This window comes from Phoenix dactylifera, chromosome 1 (assembly GCF_051530095.1).
Source record: "Phoenix dactylifera cultivar Ajwa chromosome 1, Ajwa_hap1_PhDact_Kaust_v1.1, whole genome shotgun sequence".
Classification (NCBI taxonomy): domain Eukaryota; kingdom Viridiplantae; phylum Streptophyta; class Magnoliopsida; order Arecales; family Arecaceae; genus Phoenix; species Phoenix dactylifera.
In genome coordinates, this window is record NC_143190.1 from 74,424,142 (window position 1) to 74,442,989 (window position 18,848).

The window sequence follows — 18,848 nt, forward strand, 5'->3', positions numbered from 1 at the left end:
ACCCGTGCATGCCGATTCCGCTGCCATCTGAAAATTTTTGAAATATCAGCGGCATGGGCGGGTTCCCAACAATGCAGAGGTATGACTCTGATAAATGGCTTGGAGCCATGCAATCCGAAATGGAATCCATGAAGGTCAATGATGTTTGGACATTAGTTGACCCACCCGAAGGAATTAAATCCATAGGGTGTAAGTGGATATTCAAAAGGAAACGGGGCGCAGACGGAAAGGTAGAGACCTATAAAGCCCGTTTGGTTGCCAAGGGTTATCGTCAACGTTATGGTATTGACTATGACGAGACGTTTTCTCCTGTGGCAATGCTCAAGTCCATTCGGATTATGCTTGCGATAGCAGCACATTTAGACTATGAAATCTGGCAAATGATGTAAAGACCGCATTTCTAAATGGAGATTTAGAAGAGGAAGTGTATATGATACAACCTGAAGGTTTTACATCTGCAGATGAGTCTAAAGTGTGCAAGCTTCAAAAATCCATTTATGGATTAAAGCAAGCTTCACGGAGTTGGAATATACGTTTTGATAAGGTAATCAAAACATATGGCTTCATTAAGAATGAAGAGGAACCTTGCATTTATAAATAGACAAATGGTTCAGTTATTATATTCCTTAGTTTGTATGTGGATGACATTCTTTTAATCGGGAATGACATTCCTGCATTACAAGGAATAAAGGTTTGGCTATCATCTCAATTTGCCATGAAGGATTTGGGAGAAGCATCTTACATCCTAGGGATGAAGATCTATAGAGATAGATCTAGAAGATTGCTTGGATTATCCCAATCCACATACATTGATACTATACTGAAGAGGTTCAGTATGATTAATTCCAAGAAAGGCTATCTTCCGATGGGCCATGGAATTAACCTCTCTAAAAGGGATTGTCCGACAACCCCTCAAGAAAGAGAGAGTATGGATAGAATTTCATATGCTTCGGCAGTGGGATCTATAATGTATGCCATGACATGTACTAGACCAGACGTGGCATACTCACTAGGAGTAGTGAGCAGATACCAGTCTGATCCAGGTAGCAACCACTGGAAGGTTGTAAAAACCATCCTTAAGTATTTGAGAAATACTAAAGATCAGTGGCTTGTCTATGGTGATTCTGACTTAAAACTTGAGGGATATACTGATTCAAGTTTTCAGTCAGATCAAGATGATAGCAAGAGCGTGTCAGGATATATCTTCACTCTTAAGGGTGGGGCCATCTGCTGGAAGAGTTCCAAGCAGCATACAGTGGCAGATTCTACATGTGAAGCAGAATATATCGCAGCATCTGATGCCGCCAAGGAAGCTGTATGGTTGCGGAAGTTCATCACCGAGCTTGGAGTGACACCCTCCATTGATGGTCCAGTGCCTGTATTTTGTGACAATACTGGGGCCATAGCTCAAGCAAGATAACCCAAAGCACATCAGCGGACCAAGCATATTCTACGTCGCTACCACCTGGTTCGAGAGATCATCGATCGAGGTGATATTGATCTTCAGAAGATTGACATAAAAGAAAATCTGGCTGACCCATTTACCAAAGTCCTCGGCATCAAAGAGTTCGACGAACACAAGTCGAAGATGGGTATTAGATACTGTGCCGATTGGCATTAGGCTAAGTGGGAGTTGTTGGAATTTGTATCCTAAATGTCAATCGTCAGCATATTGATGATTGAATTTTGTAAATGAATTGACAAATTAATAAAGTGTTATTTGGCATTATTCATCATTTCATCTTCAAATGAACTCTTATATGATGAAGTCCTTAGGACTTATGTTATGATAAAGGAGGATTTATCTTTGAGTCCTTAAACTTGTTTGCGACGAAATGATATGTTGTTACTAGGACGACAACATTATCGAGATTAGGTCGTTGTGTAACATATACGTTGGTTGTCCTCTTAACCAAGGAGTGTGGAGACACTGGTATGCCATACAAGTGAAGTGTAGAAGTACATTTCACTAAACGTGACCAATTCCGGAACGCTCTACTGTCGAGAGATGTTCCGAGTGGATATGGGTATAAGTTTGGCCCTCTGACCTGAGACCGCAACCTGTGACTAGCAAGCAACTCACTGTACTTTGATACCGGACTATCTGAATTTCTATTTCAGTGACGGAAGGTCACTGGGTGCAGTCAAGTACTTGCGTAGTCAGTTGTGAGTCAAGATGGAATTGACCCCTCCTGAAAACAGGAGATAATGTCTTGTGATTAATTTAGCAAAACCTTGGCCAGGGTAATCCCAGTGAGGAGTCACGGGATATCTAAAGTTAATCACATAATGGATGTACTAATTATAGGGTTGACAGTGAGCTCTAAGTCATCCTGGCATTAGGAGTCAAAGGGATTGAATTATACAGTAACCATAGTTCAGGATTCCAGAATATTTGCTTCGCATATATTCGACCTATCCGGACGTCGGGTACCATTGCTAGATGGTCACATCGATTAGTGTAGAAAATTGTTCCTATACTACCGGCTTAGGTTCGAACCTATGAGGTCACACGCATAGAAGATTCCTGATTGATCAAGAAAGCTGATGAATGATTAAGAATCATTCAGGGGTAATTTGGTCAATTTGATTGGCAAATTATCTTATAAAATAATTAAAGTAATTATTGAAGGATTAATTAGTAATTAAATTACTAATAAACTCAATTTGATTGAGTAATTGTGCTAAGGATGAGCCAAATTGAATTGGATTCAAGTTTGGGCTCAACCAGGGTTTTGACCTGATTGGATTAGGTCAGAACCAAAAAGGACTTAAGCTGATCAAATTAATTTTAAATTAATTTGTTCTTAATTGGGGATTGACCTAATTGAATTAGGTCCAACACAAAGTAATAATTCAATTTGATTGAGTTTGCATGAGCCAAAATTGAATTGGATTCAATTTGAGCTCAATCAGGGTCTGACCTGATTAGATTGGGTTCAACCAAATTGCTTTGTTTTAATTCGGGTTTGACCAAATTTGATTAGGTGCAACCCAAGGGGATTAGGCTCAGATGATGTGGCAATTATTGGTGACATGGAATTGGATTTCATGAATTTTAAATAAACCAAAATTATTGCATGGCACATGGACCCATTGCTTGACACATGGCGACATTGTTTGTTATTTGAATTTAAATTCAAACATTAAGCAATGTGTTAAATGATTTTAATCACTCAAACCATCAGCCAAGGTGGCGTCTGAGTTTTTGAATGGATTAAATTCGAATTTCAAGAGGTGATTTCGAAATTATCAAGTGTTTTACCTTGCCGCATGGATTTCAAATTCCTTCCCTCTTGCACATGTGTTTAAAATTTGAATTTAAATCAGATTTGGTTGAGATCTGATTTGGGTTGTTCCTATTCCTTTGCATGTGCCAACTAAAAGAGGTTTCCTGAAAATAAATTTTGAATTTTGAATGAAAATTCGGAGGCCATTAAAAGGGGTGAAACATGGGCACCAAAAATACATCCATTGCAGCCTTCTTCCTCACCCGCCTCCTCCTCCTCTTCTTCTCCATTTTAGATAGGGTTTTCAGGGTGAATATCTAGAAGATTCAAGATTAGATCTGAGTCCTCTACTTCCCTTACAAACCTCATCTCTATCTGCTTCAAGACGATTGATCAAGAGTTGATTGAATTCCGGCGGACAGATTTCAGCTTTCAAGTATTCTGCAGCTGCTAGCACTGTTGCGGAAGAAGATCCTTCAGGACTTCGCGTGTACTTCTCGTAGAGGCCATTCGTGTGCGTGGCTGCGAAGTCAAGAATCAGATTCACAACTTTCATCCATCATAAAAGGTATTAATCTAGCATTAATCATTTATTATGGTGTCAAGGTCTAGGTCCAATTCTCCGAGGTTTTACCCTCTTTTGGGGCTCCTCACGGAGATATCTCCAGAATCCATTCGATGGATATTCGGAGATTAATTGGAATAGAGTTCTTAAGTTTCAGATCTGATAGTTAATCATGCATAAAAGTTTTAGCATAATTGTTTAAACGATTCCGGCATAATCCTATGTGTTCTTAAGGTGCTGATTTCTAGATTTGATCTTGTAAGCATGCATGAATTAAATTGTTTGATTCGGTTTTTCCGCTGCGTTTTAAAACTTAAAAAGAACTACGTATGGCTTGATCCCCCTTATGAAGGGGTACGTAGGCAACCCGATCAGGTTCAGCCATGGTTTTCAAAAAAAAAAAAAAAATTCAGCATGCTAAACACCGAAGAACCTAGGATTCACTTTCATTATGAGCATGTGAAATCTAGTTTCTGGTACATGGATAGCTTTTGTTCAGATAATCATAGTGGAGTTGTCTACAACCAGAATCCAATTTTTGGTTTATTCATATTTTTGTCTACATGATGGTTGTTTGGATGAATAGCAAGATCAGATATTTTGAGATTTTTAATTTACATTTTGATGTGTTTGGTGATGATTATCACCCTAACATATGGTATGGATGAAACATTTTGATAAATGGTTAATAGGTAAGCTTGACTTTAGACTTATAGATGATGATATTTATAATGCATGATTAGGGATTCTCCAACATTGTATGTCTTTCTATTTGGATGAGCAAATGTATTGTGCAATTTCAAGCAGCTGCCGAAGGAAGACATTTACCTCATAGAATTGTGGTCTATACTGTTGGGAATTTTGCATCTTTATCATACCTCCGGGTCGAGGAAAATTTGGATTGAAACCAACTCCAAAATTTTGAAAGACTGGATCTCTAAGCTGGTTGATCCCCTGTGGCGTGTCATGATTATTATTTCTAATAACATCTGGATATTGGATAGGCTGTGTTGGTTGTACAGGATTTGGAACGAGCCCAAAAATAAATATTAAGCTTATAATTTGAATTGTAAATTAAATACAGGTTTATACTTTCTGCCACCAAACATTGTTTGTTGCCAATGCATTCCAATATACTCTGCGACCAAACTATTGGTAGGGGAAGATAGACATTCAGGGACCATTTTTTTGGTAGCGAAAGACAAACCTTCCACGACCAACTATTTGGTCGGCATTGAAATTAGCGACAACAGATTTGGTCGCTGATAATTTTCTTCGGCAACCAAACGTTGGTCATTATTGGTGTACCTTAGGTGACCACACAATATTGGTTGCCAAAACCTTTCAGTGACTAGGGTTCGGCGACGAAGGGTATGCTAGTCGCAAAAAGATTTCGGCGACCAAATATGGTTATTCGGCGACGAGAATCTTAGTCGCTGAATATGTATTTTCTTGTAGTGCATGCACCATTAATTAGCAACAGCAATCATGGTTGATGGCTTGAGCTAGGATGGCAATTTAACTCCCTCCTTCCAGTGACATGCGCTCATGGTGTGATTGCACCTAAAAAAACATGCTAAACTTGTTCCTAGGGACTAGTTTCTGTACAAAGGGGTGCAGATCATCTAAGGCCTCAATAGCATACTTCATACAGTGGAAATTACATGCTAGCTAGAAATGTTGACTGGTTAACTAAACTTGATCAACCATCAATCCGTAGCCCTCAATTTCAATCTCAGGTGAGCAAGTATGCTATTAAGATCCAATAATTTATGCTTCTTTTTTTTTTGATTTTTTTTGCACGAATATCCTCCTAAATATTAGAGTTTGCATGAATATCCTCCTAAAATTGATATTTGCATGTATACCCTCCTAAAATACTTGTTTTGCTATTCCATCCTTTTTTATTCTTGTTTTTGCATGAATATCCCCCTGCTATCTAACGTCATTAAAAAATTAACAGTTTTAAATTAAAATGACTAAAATATCTTTAATAGGTAGACATACAAATAGAAATATTTATAAGGGTATACAAGCAAATAGCAACTTTACAAAGATATTTATACAATTTTACACATTTAGAAGGATATATATGCAAAAAAAATCATGAAAAGAATTTAGATTCATTAATTAAGGGGAAGAGAAAGGAAGGAGACCACAGGGGAGGAGAAAGGAAGAGGAGAAAGAAAGGTACAAAAGCCGGAGACCTTATCCCAGCAATCACATAAACCACAAAAACAACCATTTAATGCTGCTTTGTGTTTATTGTTTTGATTGCCGAAGGACCTGAGACACAAATGGTATTTAATTATTCTTGCCTCAGCCGTTCCAGAATAATAAGGCAGATAAATTTGTGGCATGATTGCAAATATTTAAGCTGCATATAAGCCGGATAAGGGCATGTTTTACAAACCAAGACTGTGTTTCAAATCCTCACACAGTATATAGGCTTTAGCAGAGCATATTTTGGTCTCCAGATGAACTGAATCAATTTGAGTTAAATTGAGTAGATAGTGTTTAACAATAACAGTAAAGCTTTCTTTTGTTTTTTTTCCCTCAACAAGCCTCACCTTACGTGAAACTCAATCTTCTGACGCGATCGCCCGCAGGATCTAGAATTGATGTGTGACAATTGAAATGTATCCGACAAGAGAAAATGAACAAATAGAAGCAACTAGTTTGTACTTCTTTTCATTAAATAGACCTGCGTTCAAGTATGGTAGGGAGATTGGTGGTCCTCTTGCCGCTTAATACCACCGGCCGAGGACGGCTCGTCGCTTGCCGTCGTCCGCTCCATGACTGCTTTCAGTGCTTCTTAGATGGAGGCGATGGACTGCTGCTGCTGCTTCTGATGGTCGGCATCATCTTCACCGGTGATGACGAGGACGTTCTCGACACGGCCGCCTAGGGTGGTGATCTCGGCCTTAAGTGTGAGAAGCCCGAGAGCCTTCAGCGCCTTGATGAGGTCTGGAAGGAGGACCGAGCGGTCATCGCAGCACAGCGAGGCCTTCACTATGAACCTTCACGCTTCCATATGGGAGTGGGATTTGTGGGTGGGTGGACAAAGAAGCTACGGCCGAGTGCTTCTCTTTTTATCTGGCAGGAGTGCGCGTGTTTGTCTTTCTTCGTATCACTCCTCTCCAGCAAAAGCTCTTTCAAAGCAAGCTTTTTGCTGGACTAGTCCTCCCCTGCATCCTTTTCTCAAGTCAATAGGGCGGCTCCTCTCCAATCTTTGTCCCTCTTCGCGAAGGCGGGGGATCGCGATTGTGATCCCAATAGCAGAGGAGAAAACGAAAATAATGACGAAATTTAAAAATTTTATTTTATTTTTAATTAATATAAACATATTTTTTTTAACGGTGTTAAGACAATCATTATATTAAAGATATTTGTACAATAACAGTGTTTTACGAGAATATAGATATATATAGAAATTTTAAGAGAATATTCATGCAAATTTGAATAATTCGAAAGATATTTATGCTTTTTTTTCCGTCAGTATAGTAGTTTGTTAGGTTTATGTTGCATTGCTGCAGCATGCTGGTCTAAGCTTTGGTCTGCCAAGCTTCCTGTGCATCTCGAAGTTGATAGTTGACTTTACAAGATCATTGATTTAATTTGCAATGGAATTTATACAAGCTTGATTGAAAAAGTGAAGTCAGATTAGGGACTCTGATTAGGGCATCATACATTTGTTAGCGAACGTGGTAGGGAAGGTTATGAATGCAATCCAAGCAGCTGGAACCACCTGCCCTGAGTACATAAAGGAGGTGAGTTTATTATTTTTTAAGTGAACTCTATACAAATCACAATTGTATGATTTTGAGTTCCAGAAGTTGTATGGCTATAAAACTATATCGTAGAAGTATAACATGACCTGGATGCTAAGGTAGAACTTATCTATGTTTCCGTGCTCTGACAGAGGAAACAAAATGGGCATAAACACCTTTGCTTAAAAATATAAAAAAAAAGAATCTGTATGTCATTGCAGGCTTAAATTTTGATAAACTTCAACACAATTGCATGTGTATAAGAGGTATTATCAGCCTCCTGAACTTCAACTGTAGAGGAAAACTTGATATACATACATATATGAGCATATGATGTGGACCTTGTTATGGTGTAATGAAGCTTAAAAACACCACTACCTGCCATGTTTAGTGCACTCAGGATATCAAACTGACATGCTGGTTCTTGAGTGAGTTCTAATGTCTATCTTGCAAACTAGCAACCACAACCAAATCTGCTTGATTCTTAGTCACATCATTCCTGTTTATAATCAATGGAGAGCCCCTAGTGTGGAAGCAATTAGCTGCAAAAGACACTGTCACTGGATTTATTCTTCAAACCCATGACAAGGATTATGCTTTTGTGGTAGATAGGGTTCTCTAGCTTCACCAAGAACTTCAACATCACTGTGTTTTCCTTGAGATGCTAACTTTTTCAGTGTAATTTCGTGCCAGCCAATGGATTCAAAGTCTTCATCATCTTCATCATCATCCTCCTCCTCCTCTTATTCTTCTTTTGGAAAAAGGATTCAGTGTCTTTTCATAACCATCAAAATTAATTCTTTTGTCCCTGTTAGGATCCACATTAAGAATCTGCGTTTCTTTAAGAGCTACTTTCAAACCCTCAAACACTGTTTATCCTTTATACCAACTAGTCCAGAAGATCCAGATTCATTTAGGTATAAGTTCTCAAAATTCTCTCCAGATAATTCTAGTCCAAAATTTTCAACTTTGATTTTACTCTAGGGTCCATCACTATCATGAACTTATTCAGCAACTAGTTTCTGTTCTAAGAGCACAGGGTCCTTGCTGCATCGAACTGCCTGTCGTGAGCAATCGTTGGTGCACAAGTACAACCAATATTTTTCATTTCCCTGTGCAAGCACAGCAAGGTGTCAAATATATTGTCCATCTGAGGGTGTGATCTATCTCCTGCTAGAAATGAATGCATTTTACTTCCAATTTGAATCCAGCTGCATCCAGGATTTCTTTTCAGCCCAGTATCTCTCATTATTGTCCTAACTTTTGATGCCTCCTGCCACCTTGCAGAAGCTCCATAAATGTTGGAAAGTGTTAGATAGTTTACCAAGTTTTCTGGTTCCAACTTGAATAGGCACCTAGAGAGATATTCACCAAGCTCTATCTCATGATGCTCCTTGCACACGGCAAGTAAAGATCCTAATACATGGGCATCAGGTATAACAGGCATCGCAGCTACAACCCTTAGTGCTTCTTTGAAACTACCAAATCTCGAGAAGAGAGTAACCAAACAGCCATAGTGCTCATTTTGGGGAGTTATATGGTATACAGAAACCATCTCAGTGAAGACCTTCAAACCTTCATCAAGAAGTCCTGCATGGCTACATGCTGACAAAAGCCCAGTAAAGGTAATCTCATCTGGCTCTATTCCCACCTGATGCATCTTCTTATAGAGTGTGAGAGCTTCTTTGGCTTGACCATGCAACGCATACCCAGATATCATTGCATTGTAAGGTGGCAGCTCCTTAGTTGAAACCATTTGGAATACATTCTTTGCAAGATTCAAGCTTCCACATTTAGCATACATGTCTATGAGAGATGTTGCAACATGAACAGATGATAAGAGTCCTCGTCTCATGACATGTCCATGCATAACCCTTGCATAATATAATGACACCAGGTTAGTACAGGCCAAGAGTGCTCCTACAGCACTCATAGGACTGGGTCTGAGGCCTATTGCTTGCATTTGCTCATATAGTTTAATTGCTTCATAACCATATCCATTTTGAGCTAACCCATGAACTAGCATAGTCCATGTGATTAGGTTTGGATGCACCCCACTGAATTGCATCTGCGAGAACATACCTTTGGCCTCACCGACCTGTCCATTCCTTAGAAAACCCAAAATAACTGAATTCCATGAGACCACGTTTGGGGGCACACTCTCCAGCTGCATCTGATAGAAAATTTTCAAGGCCTCCCCACTCAGGCCGTACTGTGCATATGCAGAAATCAATGCGTTCCATAATATCAAATCTCGTGACTTCGTAGCATTAAATACTCGCTGTGCATATTCTATCCTCCCACAACTTGAATACAAATCTATAAGGGCACTTGCAATCACTACATCTGATTCAAAATTATTTCTAATGCAATAACCATGCCCAACCTTGCCGAGTTGTAGCTTCCAGGAATGAGCACACGCTGATAAGATAGATGCCAGAGTCACAGAATCAAATTTAAATTTCTTCTTCCTCATCAGACAACAAATGCAAAGAGCTTTTTCAATCTGTCCGTCTTGCACATAACCTGATATCAGCAAGTTCCACGTCACGACATCCATATCAGCCATGCGGCCAAAGATGACCTCTGCCTCCTCTAGCAGTCCTAGCTTGCAGTAAAAGTTCATGATAGAGCTTCCCAGAATGTTATCAAGCTCTAATCCACACAAGACTGCGATTGCATGACCTTGTCTGCCTTCATCAAGAGCTTGTAAATTTGCTGATGCAGAGAGGAAGCTTGCAATGCTGACCCGAGTTGGCTGAATTCCTTGATTTCTCATATCATAAAATAGTTCCACGGCCTCCTCATCTAGGCCATTATAAACGTAACCTACAAGCATCGAGTTCCAAGTAATCACATTTCTCTCGGGCATATACTCAAAAACCTTCCTTGCGTCCTCCGGAACCCCGCATTTCCCGTAAAAATCTACGAGACTGCTCAGAATATAGACACAACCAGCAAAACCCATCTTCAAGACATAGCCATGAATCCCCTTTCCAAACCCAACCCATCGAAGGGCGGAGCATGCTTTCAGAGAATTCGGGATAACAAAATTGTCCGGAAAAGCGCCGGCTTCCAGCATCTCACTGAATCCCATTAGAGCTTTCTCATTGAAACCAAGTCTACAGCGCAGCCCAATCATGGCCGCCCAAGAGAAAACATTGGGCAACGACTGCCGGAGAAACAACTCCTCGGCTATCACCGAGCAACCGCATTGCGCATAAAAAATCAACAGCTTGGTCTCTATATACTCGTTTTTATAGAATAAAGAGCCGTTTTTGAGGATCCGAGCATGGATTTGCTGACCTTGGGAAAGGTCCCGCTTGTCGACGCATCCCTGAAGCAATTCCCCATAGATTTCGGGTCCGATGGGGAGGTCATCGGACTCCAATCGTACGAGGAGGATGAAGGCATCGCGAAGCAACCCTTGTTTACATAGGGAGGAGATTTTCTGGAGATACGATTTGGTCGAGAATCGAGAGCTTTTGAGCTTCTTTGGGTATTTGGAGAGATGAGGAGACTCAGAAAATGGGAAATTTTGGAGCGTTTTGATGGGTCTTTTCGGGGAGGAGGGAGGGTTCGGGATGGTGGGGAGAGGAGGAAGAGAAGCCATGGAAACAGGAGGGAAAGGATAGGGTCGTTTTGTTAGGTACCGAAGCAAGGAAGGGTATTTTGGTCTTTTAGTAAGTTCAGTGTTCCTTTTAATACAACTGCCGCTCATGCTACTCTAATGCTAGTACAACCAACAGAATTAAGAGAAGGACAACGATAAAGTGGCGGAGGAGCAACTCCTTGATGTGTTCAAAAGATCTCTCCGCAGTGTTGGGCAGCAAAAGAGGCGATCCAGTTAACGATTCTATTTGACTTTATGTACACATGTACAGTCTGAAAGGTGCTGCAATTCCACACCATCCAGATGTCATTGCCAGAAAAGAATAGGATTAGCTAGAAGAGGATAAGTTTAGTGGTTTTAGCGTTAGAATTAGCCTAAAGAGGATAGGATGACCCATGCCAATCATTATTTTAATGTCAAAAATACCCCTACTCTTTTTTAAAAAGATATTTCCCTGACCTCCTTTACAGTCTTTGGTAGTAGATGCTGCATTGCGCTAATTCAAAATTACGCGAACTCAAAGGAAATATCATTTGCCTGTTTTGATAGAACAGCAGAAGAAGATTAATAAGTCAACTGAAAAAATAAAAATCTGTGGCACCCGTTTTATATCTTGTTCTTGTACATGTTAATCTACAGGGGCAAATTGGAATAGCAGCTTGGAAGTAGGAGTTTCTGCATCGTTGTCATGACGTTTCTCATGCTTCTTTGGAAGTTGAACACTTTAATGGAGAAGGCAAAGACTAGGTGCAAAAAGCACAGAAAATCCAGCTACCGCAATAGCAACCACTCCCAAGAAATCATGCCTAAACTTCCAAAATATATAGTTCTTTATAAAGTATTGCATGGTATCACCATTGTCGAGTAGTCGCCTAAATGTGAGGTCCATACAACATCCATGCAACTGGATATGCTCAAGAATATCATCTCCAGACTCCACCACACACGATTAGCATCTCAATTTGATGAAACTGCTTAACCCGATACATTTGTCCAAGCAAAACTGAGTGGTCGAGTAATGAGGTGGCCTGCAAAGATGTTCCATATTGCATAGAATGCAATAGAGACTATGGTAGCAATGTCACTGTTGGGTGTCATACCACAGCCATCATTCCCTAGAATGTGAAGTCATAAATGTGAAGAACATGAAAAACAAGTATCAAAAGAATTTCTCTGCTGCACATTCAAAAGACTTAAAATGCAGACAATTAGCCCATACGTAACAGGCTGTAGGAGAATGTGTGGGATCTCAATCAGAACCTGCATGTAGAGAGACCAAGTGAGATGGAAGAGCAACTCTCCGCATGAGGACCAAGCTTTTGATAGAAACATCTTTGAAGCATAATTTAGTTGGACAGAGCACATTGTGCTTACCTGAGCAATTGCATATGGTAGAACAGAGTACATTCCAGCAGACTTCTCTGTATAAAAGACTGTTGTTTCAGCATCTACAATTGGCTGCAAGCTATGGTCATTCTGTATTCGAATCAAGAGAGCTGCATCATCCATGGAACCTAAGGACTTGGACGGATCCTGTTATGTGCTCCTAAAATTGCTGCAACCAAGATGCATTCTGTCATTTGGTGCAGCCAGTAACACTAATGGACACCAACAGCCATGCTTACATGGAAGAGGTCTTGATAGAAATAGCGGTGACTCCGACACCAAGTAAATTTTCATGTAAGCCATGGTTACATGTAAATTTCAGAATCCATGTTCCGCTGTTCAGTTGACAGACCACTGACACCCGGCAATGCACCAAGTGCACCTCTCAGTGAGCTCAGCTCTTCAAGTTGCATCACTTTCTCAATGAACATCTGCAATGATGATCTTTAACAAGTTAGCTGAAAACCAAACACAGAGAATCTGCTCAAAAAAAAAAGAAGAAGAAGGGTCGAATTTACCAACCTTTCTTGTGTCAGCAGGATATAGCCTCCGGTCTTCCTTCCTGCCAAAACTTCCATTAGAGCTGTCTTACCAGCTCCACTGAGACCCACCAATGCTAATAAGAACTCCTGGTCTGAAAGCTCCACTGACATCCTTCAGCAGCACTAACCGATCCTCTTTCTTACATTTCCTGGAGGCAAAGGTTTTATAAGCCATTTCTTAATTTTGTGATTAGATATTTATGGAGCACCGAGAACCAAGCATGAGGACTCCGAATGCACCGTGGCATGTTCATGGAATATTTGTTGTTATCAAATGGAATTGAAAGGGGAGCAAATGGAAGCACTACCCATTCTTTCTCTCTGTGGCAGAATTTTGTGCAGATCTCCTACCTTCATCAGCCCTCCCTGCCTAAATATTCAAAATCTATTAGATGTCACGAATTAATCTTGTATAAAGAAGAGAGCAGAAAGCAATTATTCGAGACGGGATTTCAGGTTCAGGCTGAGCAGAATCAGTCCCTGCAGCTAGTAATTGAGCACTCTCTCCTCTTCTCTTAGCATGTATCTCCCTCAAGGCCTCCTCGGATACAACTGTCTGACTTCAGCCAAGTGCTGCAGTTAGTACCGCAGTATCTAATTCAAATTGCTTATAGCCACAGGAGAAGCTAATGCACATCAGTATGTTTTGACACTAACACTATAAAACCAATCAAGAAACAGAATGGAAAGGATGTGAGACAGGAAGAGATCCAACCAGTGCTCCCACACCAATCAAATACCAGTTTGCATCAACAAAGATCCCACAAGCTTTCAGGATTTGAACTCCCTTGGTGTCATTGCTCAACTTTGGATCAACAACTTGTACCAGATGGAACATGTGATGTAAGACATCTCAAGAAGGAAACTATTGCCTCTTTGCCAACTAGGCCCAAAAATTCATTCTTTGTACATCAAGGGAGAGGATCAGTAAACCCAGATCAACCATTCTTGATATTCTCTGTGGAGAAAGAAAATGATCACAAGTAGGTTTACGACAGGAGATTGTCATTGAGCTGATGGATATGATTGGCCTGGACACCAACAAATACTTCTTGTTACATGAAAGAATGACTGATCTTCTTTCGTGACAACAATCATTGGATCGTATCTCGTACAGATCTCAAAATACTTCTAACAGCAGTTGATGTCAAGGTGAGTCATTCTTTTGCGCGAAAGGTACAACCTGCACCCATCTGCAAGGCCGACCCAAGCCTTAGGCGACCTAGGCAGTCGCCCAAGGCCCAAGCCCAAAGAAAGACCCCACCCGATAGTGACTCCTATCTCCTAGCTGCAGTGGTCCGTAAAGGTTGAGGCGCAGAGCCAATGGCTACCTCGACAAGATGATTGAGCCACTGAGGGTGAGTCGCCGCGATGCCGTCCCAATCCTATCGCAGCATTGCCCATCGTCCCTTTCTTTAAAATTCTCATCGTCCTCCACTCCTCAATCCTCATCGTTCTCTTGACTCCTGACCTCCTCTTCTACAGATCTGCTTCAGTCTTCACCGACCGCTCGCCGGCGCGGTCGTCTCCTCCACCTCCCCGGCATCCCCCGGCCGCAGCACCTCCCGTGCCCACCTTGATCTCCTGCAACCTCCTCGCCTCCCTCCCGTCCCCTGAGTCCCTGACTCTCGTCTTCTTCACGTCAGCCCGCTGCACTTGTAAGTCTCTCTCAGTCTCTCTAGATGGACAAGAAAGATGTTTGAGGAAATGCCTATGAAAAAATGGAAAGCAAAATACCAAAATAATTCCTTTTATCTTCCATTCTCAAATCCACTCAATAGTCTCAGACTCTCAGATGGGCTTGCAAACTTGAGATCTTCCATGGGGGGACTCAGGGGAGTAGCTAGGATCACAAAATTTCTCCCTGATTTTATGTTTAAACTTTAAAGGTGTTGGATTTGAGTGCTTATAAATCTTGGGAAGAGGACCAAAAGGTTTGCCTCTTCCGTCTGTATACTACCACTATATCTCAGTATCTGTAGTTGTAAGTCTCTCTCTGATAAGGATCAAATTCAAAATCCTCTAGATTTGGATTCAATTAAGGTATTCTCGGTCAAGGCACGATCTCCTCCATGAGGATCAAATTCAAAATTCAAAATCTTCCAGATTTGGATTTAGATTTGGTTTCAATCAAGGCATCCTCGATCAAGGCATGATCTCCTCCATGAGGATCCAATTCAAAATTCAAAATTCAAAATCCTCCAGATTTGGATTCAGTTAAAGCATCCTCAGTCAAGGCACAATCTCCTCCCTATTACCCATGATTGTAGGATGTCAAACCAAATCATATTTTTCCATGATTATAGAAATTCTGGTATACATTCCTTGTAAACAATAGTTTTTCCATTTTCAAATGTAATCAACAGATGTACATTCAGACTATATAAAGCCGAGTCTCTCTACTAAGTTGGTATGAGAATTTTGCAATATCTTCTTTCTCTTTTATGGTATTAGAGCTTTTCGTGACCACTGTCAAATTTTTTTTTTCAATAGCCTCCGAAACAACTGCAGCCTTCACCACTCCAACCTCCACTATCCGTGTTAATATCCAAAGCTTGGTGACAGACAAACTCACCAAGGACAATTATCTCTTGTGGAAAGCACAAGTCATCCCCTATTTGCGAGGCCAACGCCTTTATGGCTATGTTGATGGCACCATCTCTTGTCCTCCTATGTATGTGCCCAACCCCATTGCAGCATCGTCTTCCACTGCACCAACCGAGGTTCTTAATCCAAACTATTGCACTTGGTTTGAACAAGATCAGGTTGTTCTGAGTACTTTAATATCATCATTGTCCGAAAACATCCTCGCTCACATGGTGGGCATAACCACCGCACGCGATGTCTGGACAGCCTTGGAACGAATGTTCTCCTCTCATTCCAAGGCTCGTGTGCTACAGATTCGGGCCCAATTTTCCACCATCAAAAAGGGAAGTCTCTCCATATCTGATTATTTTCAAAAGGTAAAATCTCTCTCCAATACCTTGGTTGCTATTGGACAACCTTTGCAAGACCATGAAATCACCTCTTATCTCCTTGGAGGTCTGGATTCTACCTATGATGCTCTTGTAACCTCTATCACCACACGCACTGATGCAATGCCCTTAGAAGACCTGTTTGGCCATTTACTTCACTTCAAACTGAGGCTTGAACAACACAACTCTATCTTTGACACTATTGTTGGCTCAGTTAATGTGGCCACATGCCATGATAATTCCTATTCTCGTGGAGGTAGACAGGTTTCACAACCGCGCTCATTTTCAAACAACCGTCCTCAACACAACAACAATCGTGGTAGAGGTCGCGGTGGTGGTGGCCGCGGCGGAGGAGGCTCTTCCTTATCCATCTCTTGTCCTGTTTGTTAAGTGTGTGGAAAGGTTGGACACACGGCAATCAAGTGCTACTATTGTTTTGACCATGCCTATCAAGGTGTTGCACCCAACATGTCTGCCTACTTCATGGCCCAACAACTATCTACTGACGCAAATTGGTATCCTGACACCGAATCTACCAATCACCTTACCAATGATCTCCAAAATTTAAGCACTCATTCCGAGCCTTATGCAGGGGCGGATCAAATTCAAGTGGGAGATGGGACAGATTTGACTATTGCAAAAATTGGTTCTTCTACACTCAGCTCTCCTTCACACTCTTTTCAACTGTCAAATTTATTATATGTTCCTTAGATTCAAAAGAACCTGATTTCTATAAGCCAATTTACACATGAGAATAATGTCTTCATAGAGTTTCACTCTTCTTATTTTTTGGTAAAGGACGAAGCCATAGGGAACATACTGCTGCGCGGTAAGACTAAGGATGGCTTGTACTCGTTTCCCTCCTATGTGTCTCCTTCCAGTTCTTCTCACACCTTTCTCTGTCAACGTGTTCCCCTTGAAACATGGCACTACCGCATGGGACACCCATCCTATCAAATTGTGCAGCATGTCATCTCCAAGTTTTCTCTTGCCGTTTCCTCAAATAAAATTTCTGGTGTTTGCTCAGCATGCCAACAAGGAAAAAATCATCGTCTTCCCTTCTGTGAGTGTTGCCCAGTGGATACAACCCAAGAGGGGGGGGGGGGATTGGGTCTTTTAAAACTTTTAGGCTACTTCTAACACTTTTCAATTAATTATGCTAAGTTGTATAGATGCACAGTGGAATTTAAACTTAGCAACAGTTTGATTTATTGAGTGAGACTTGATTAAGTAAATTGAATATGCTTGCAACTAAAGGATGCGCGGATAAGAGTTAAGCAAGCAATTTATCTAAGTAAGTAAGTGAGCAAGTTAGACAATGACAAAAAGCATCACAAACACAACAAACATATAGTGGTTCAGTGCACCCCAGCACCTACATCCACTCCCCAAGACCTCTTGGGAATTTCACTATAATCCTCCAGATTACAGTCCGGTAGTTTTGCGAGTGCACTACCCAACTCGTTGTTTTACACCGGGCTAACAACGAACCCTACAATCCGGTAGTTTTTCGAGTGAACTACCCAACTCGTTGTTTTACCCCGGGCTAACAACGAACCCTACAATCCCCCAATTTTAACTTAGGCTTGGGACGCCTATCCCTTGTTCCAAGTCCCTTGATTGAAACAAGCTCAATATTCAAACGTTTTACAAAAGATTTGAAAGCTCTTAAGAAGCAAATATAACAATGAGAAACAATAAAATCGGAAGAACCCTTTTTGCCGTTGGAAGCGTGGATGATGGTAGTTCTTCTGATGTGGATCACGTTGGCTTGAATGCGAGCTTTGATTGCCAAGTGGGAGTGAGTAGATGAGCTCGAAATCAGATGGAAAAGCTTGAATGCACTTGATTTCTCCTCTTGAAAGCTCTAACTCCCTTGAACCTTTTTTTCTTTCTTCTCTCTTGAATGATCTTGTGTTGGGTTGGTAAGAAGTTGTTGAGAAGCACTTAAGAGGTCCCTTTTATAGCCCAAAAAGCAAATATAGCCGTTAGACACAAAGATATGACCGTTTGAAATTCAAATCTACCTGAAAAAGTTGTCAGTCGCGTCCCAGGCGCTCCGGGGACGTCTCCGCGCTTTTCGGGGACGTCTCCGCTTGTTTGCGCTTTTTGCATGGGGACGACTCCGCTGCTTCGGGGACGACTCCGCACTCCGGGGACGTCTCCGCGCTTTACGGGGACGTCTCCGCTTGTTTGCGCTTTTTGCATGGGGACGACTCCGCTGCTTCGGGGACGACTCCGCCGTTATATCTCCGAAAAACAAGTCTTCTGGAATTCTCTGAGAGAGTCGACTCCGCTTTTTCAGGGGACGTCTCCGAACGTGCCAGTTCTTCCTGTTTGTGCCAGAGACGTCTCTGAGACCATCAGGAGACGTCTCGGCTGTCCCTGATCTGTTTCCTTCATCTCAAAAATTCTTCAATAAATCCATAAAAATTATGGAAACTTGCCTAGACATTTCTTAACAATATTCTTAATAAAACACATGAAATTCTCAATTAAATTGTTAAGATAAATGGTATTATACTCTAGTGTTTTGTATTCATCAAAATCCATTAGGGGATCAACAATCTCCCCCTTTTTGATGATGACAAAATACTGAGTATATGCAAAATTCGAAATTTAAACATATACACAGTATTTGATCAGATATACAAGTCTAATGTTTTGATTAGAGCTAGATACAATGTGCATAATTCAAAATAGTCAATTTTCAGTTCTATCCTTATGCATAAAATTGATCTTAATAGCTCTTGAGCAATTTTAGCAT

At 41.0% G+C, this 18,848-nt stretch overlaps 1 protein-coding gene and 1 pseudogene across 1 annotated transcript; both read right to left on the reverse strand.

Annotated features, from left to right (window-relative positions):
• Window positions 1-7,757: 7,757 nt before the first annotated feature.
• On the reverse strand, window positions 7,758-11,187 carry CRR21 (Tetratricopeptide repeat (TPR)-like superfamily protein). The gene has a single exon (XM_017840999.5). The coding sequence runs from the start codon at window positions 11,176-11,178 to the stop codon at window positions 8,593-8,595; it is 2,586 nt and encodes an 861-aa protein (XP_017696488.4). The 5' UTR covers window positions 11,179-11,187; the 3' UTR covers window positions 7,758-8,592.
• A 593-nt stretch (window positions 11,188-11,780) lies between these two features.
• Window positions 11,781-13,217, reverse strand: LOC149768855 (ABC transporter G family member 39-like; annotated as a pseudogene).
• Between the last annotated feature and the right edge of the window lie 5,631 nt (window positions 13,218-18,848).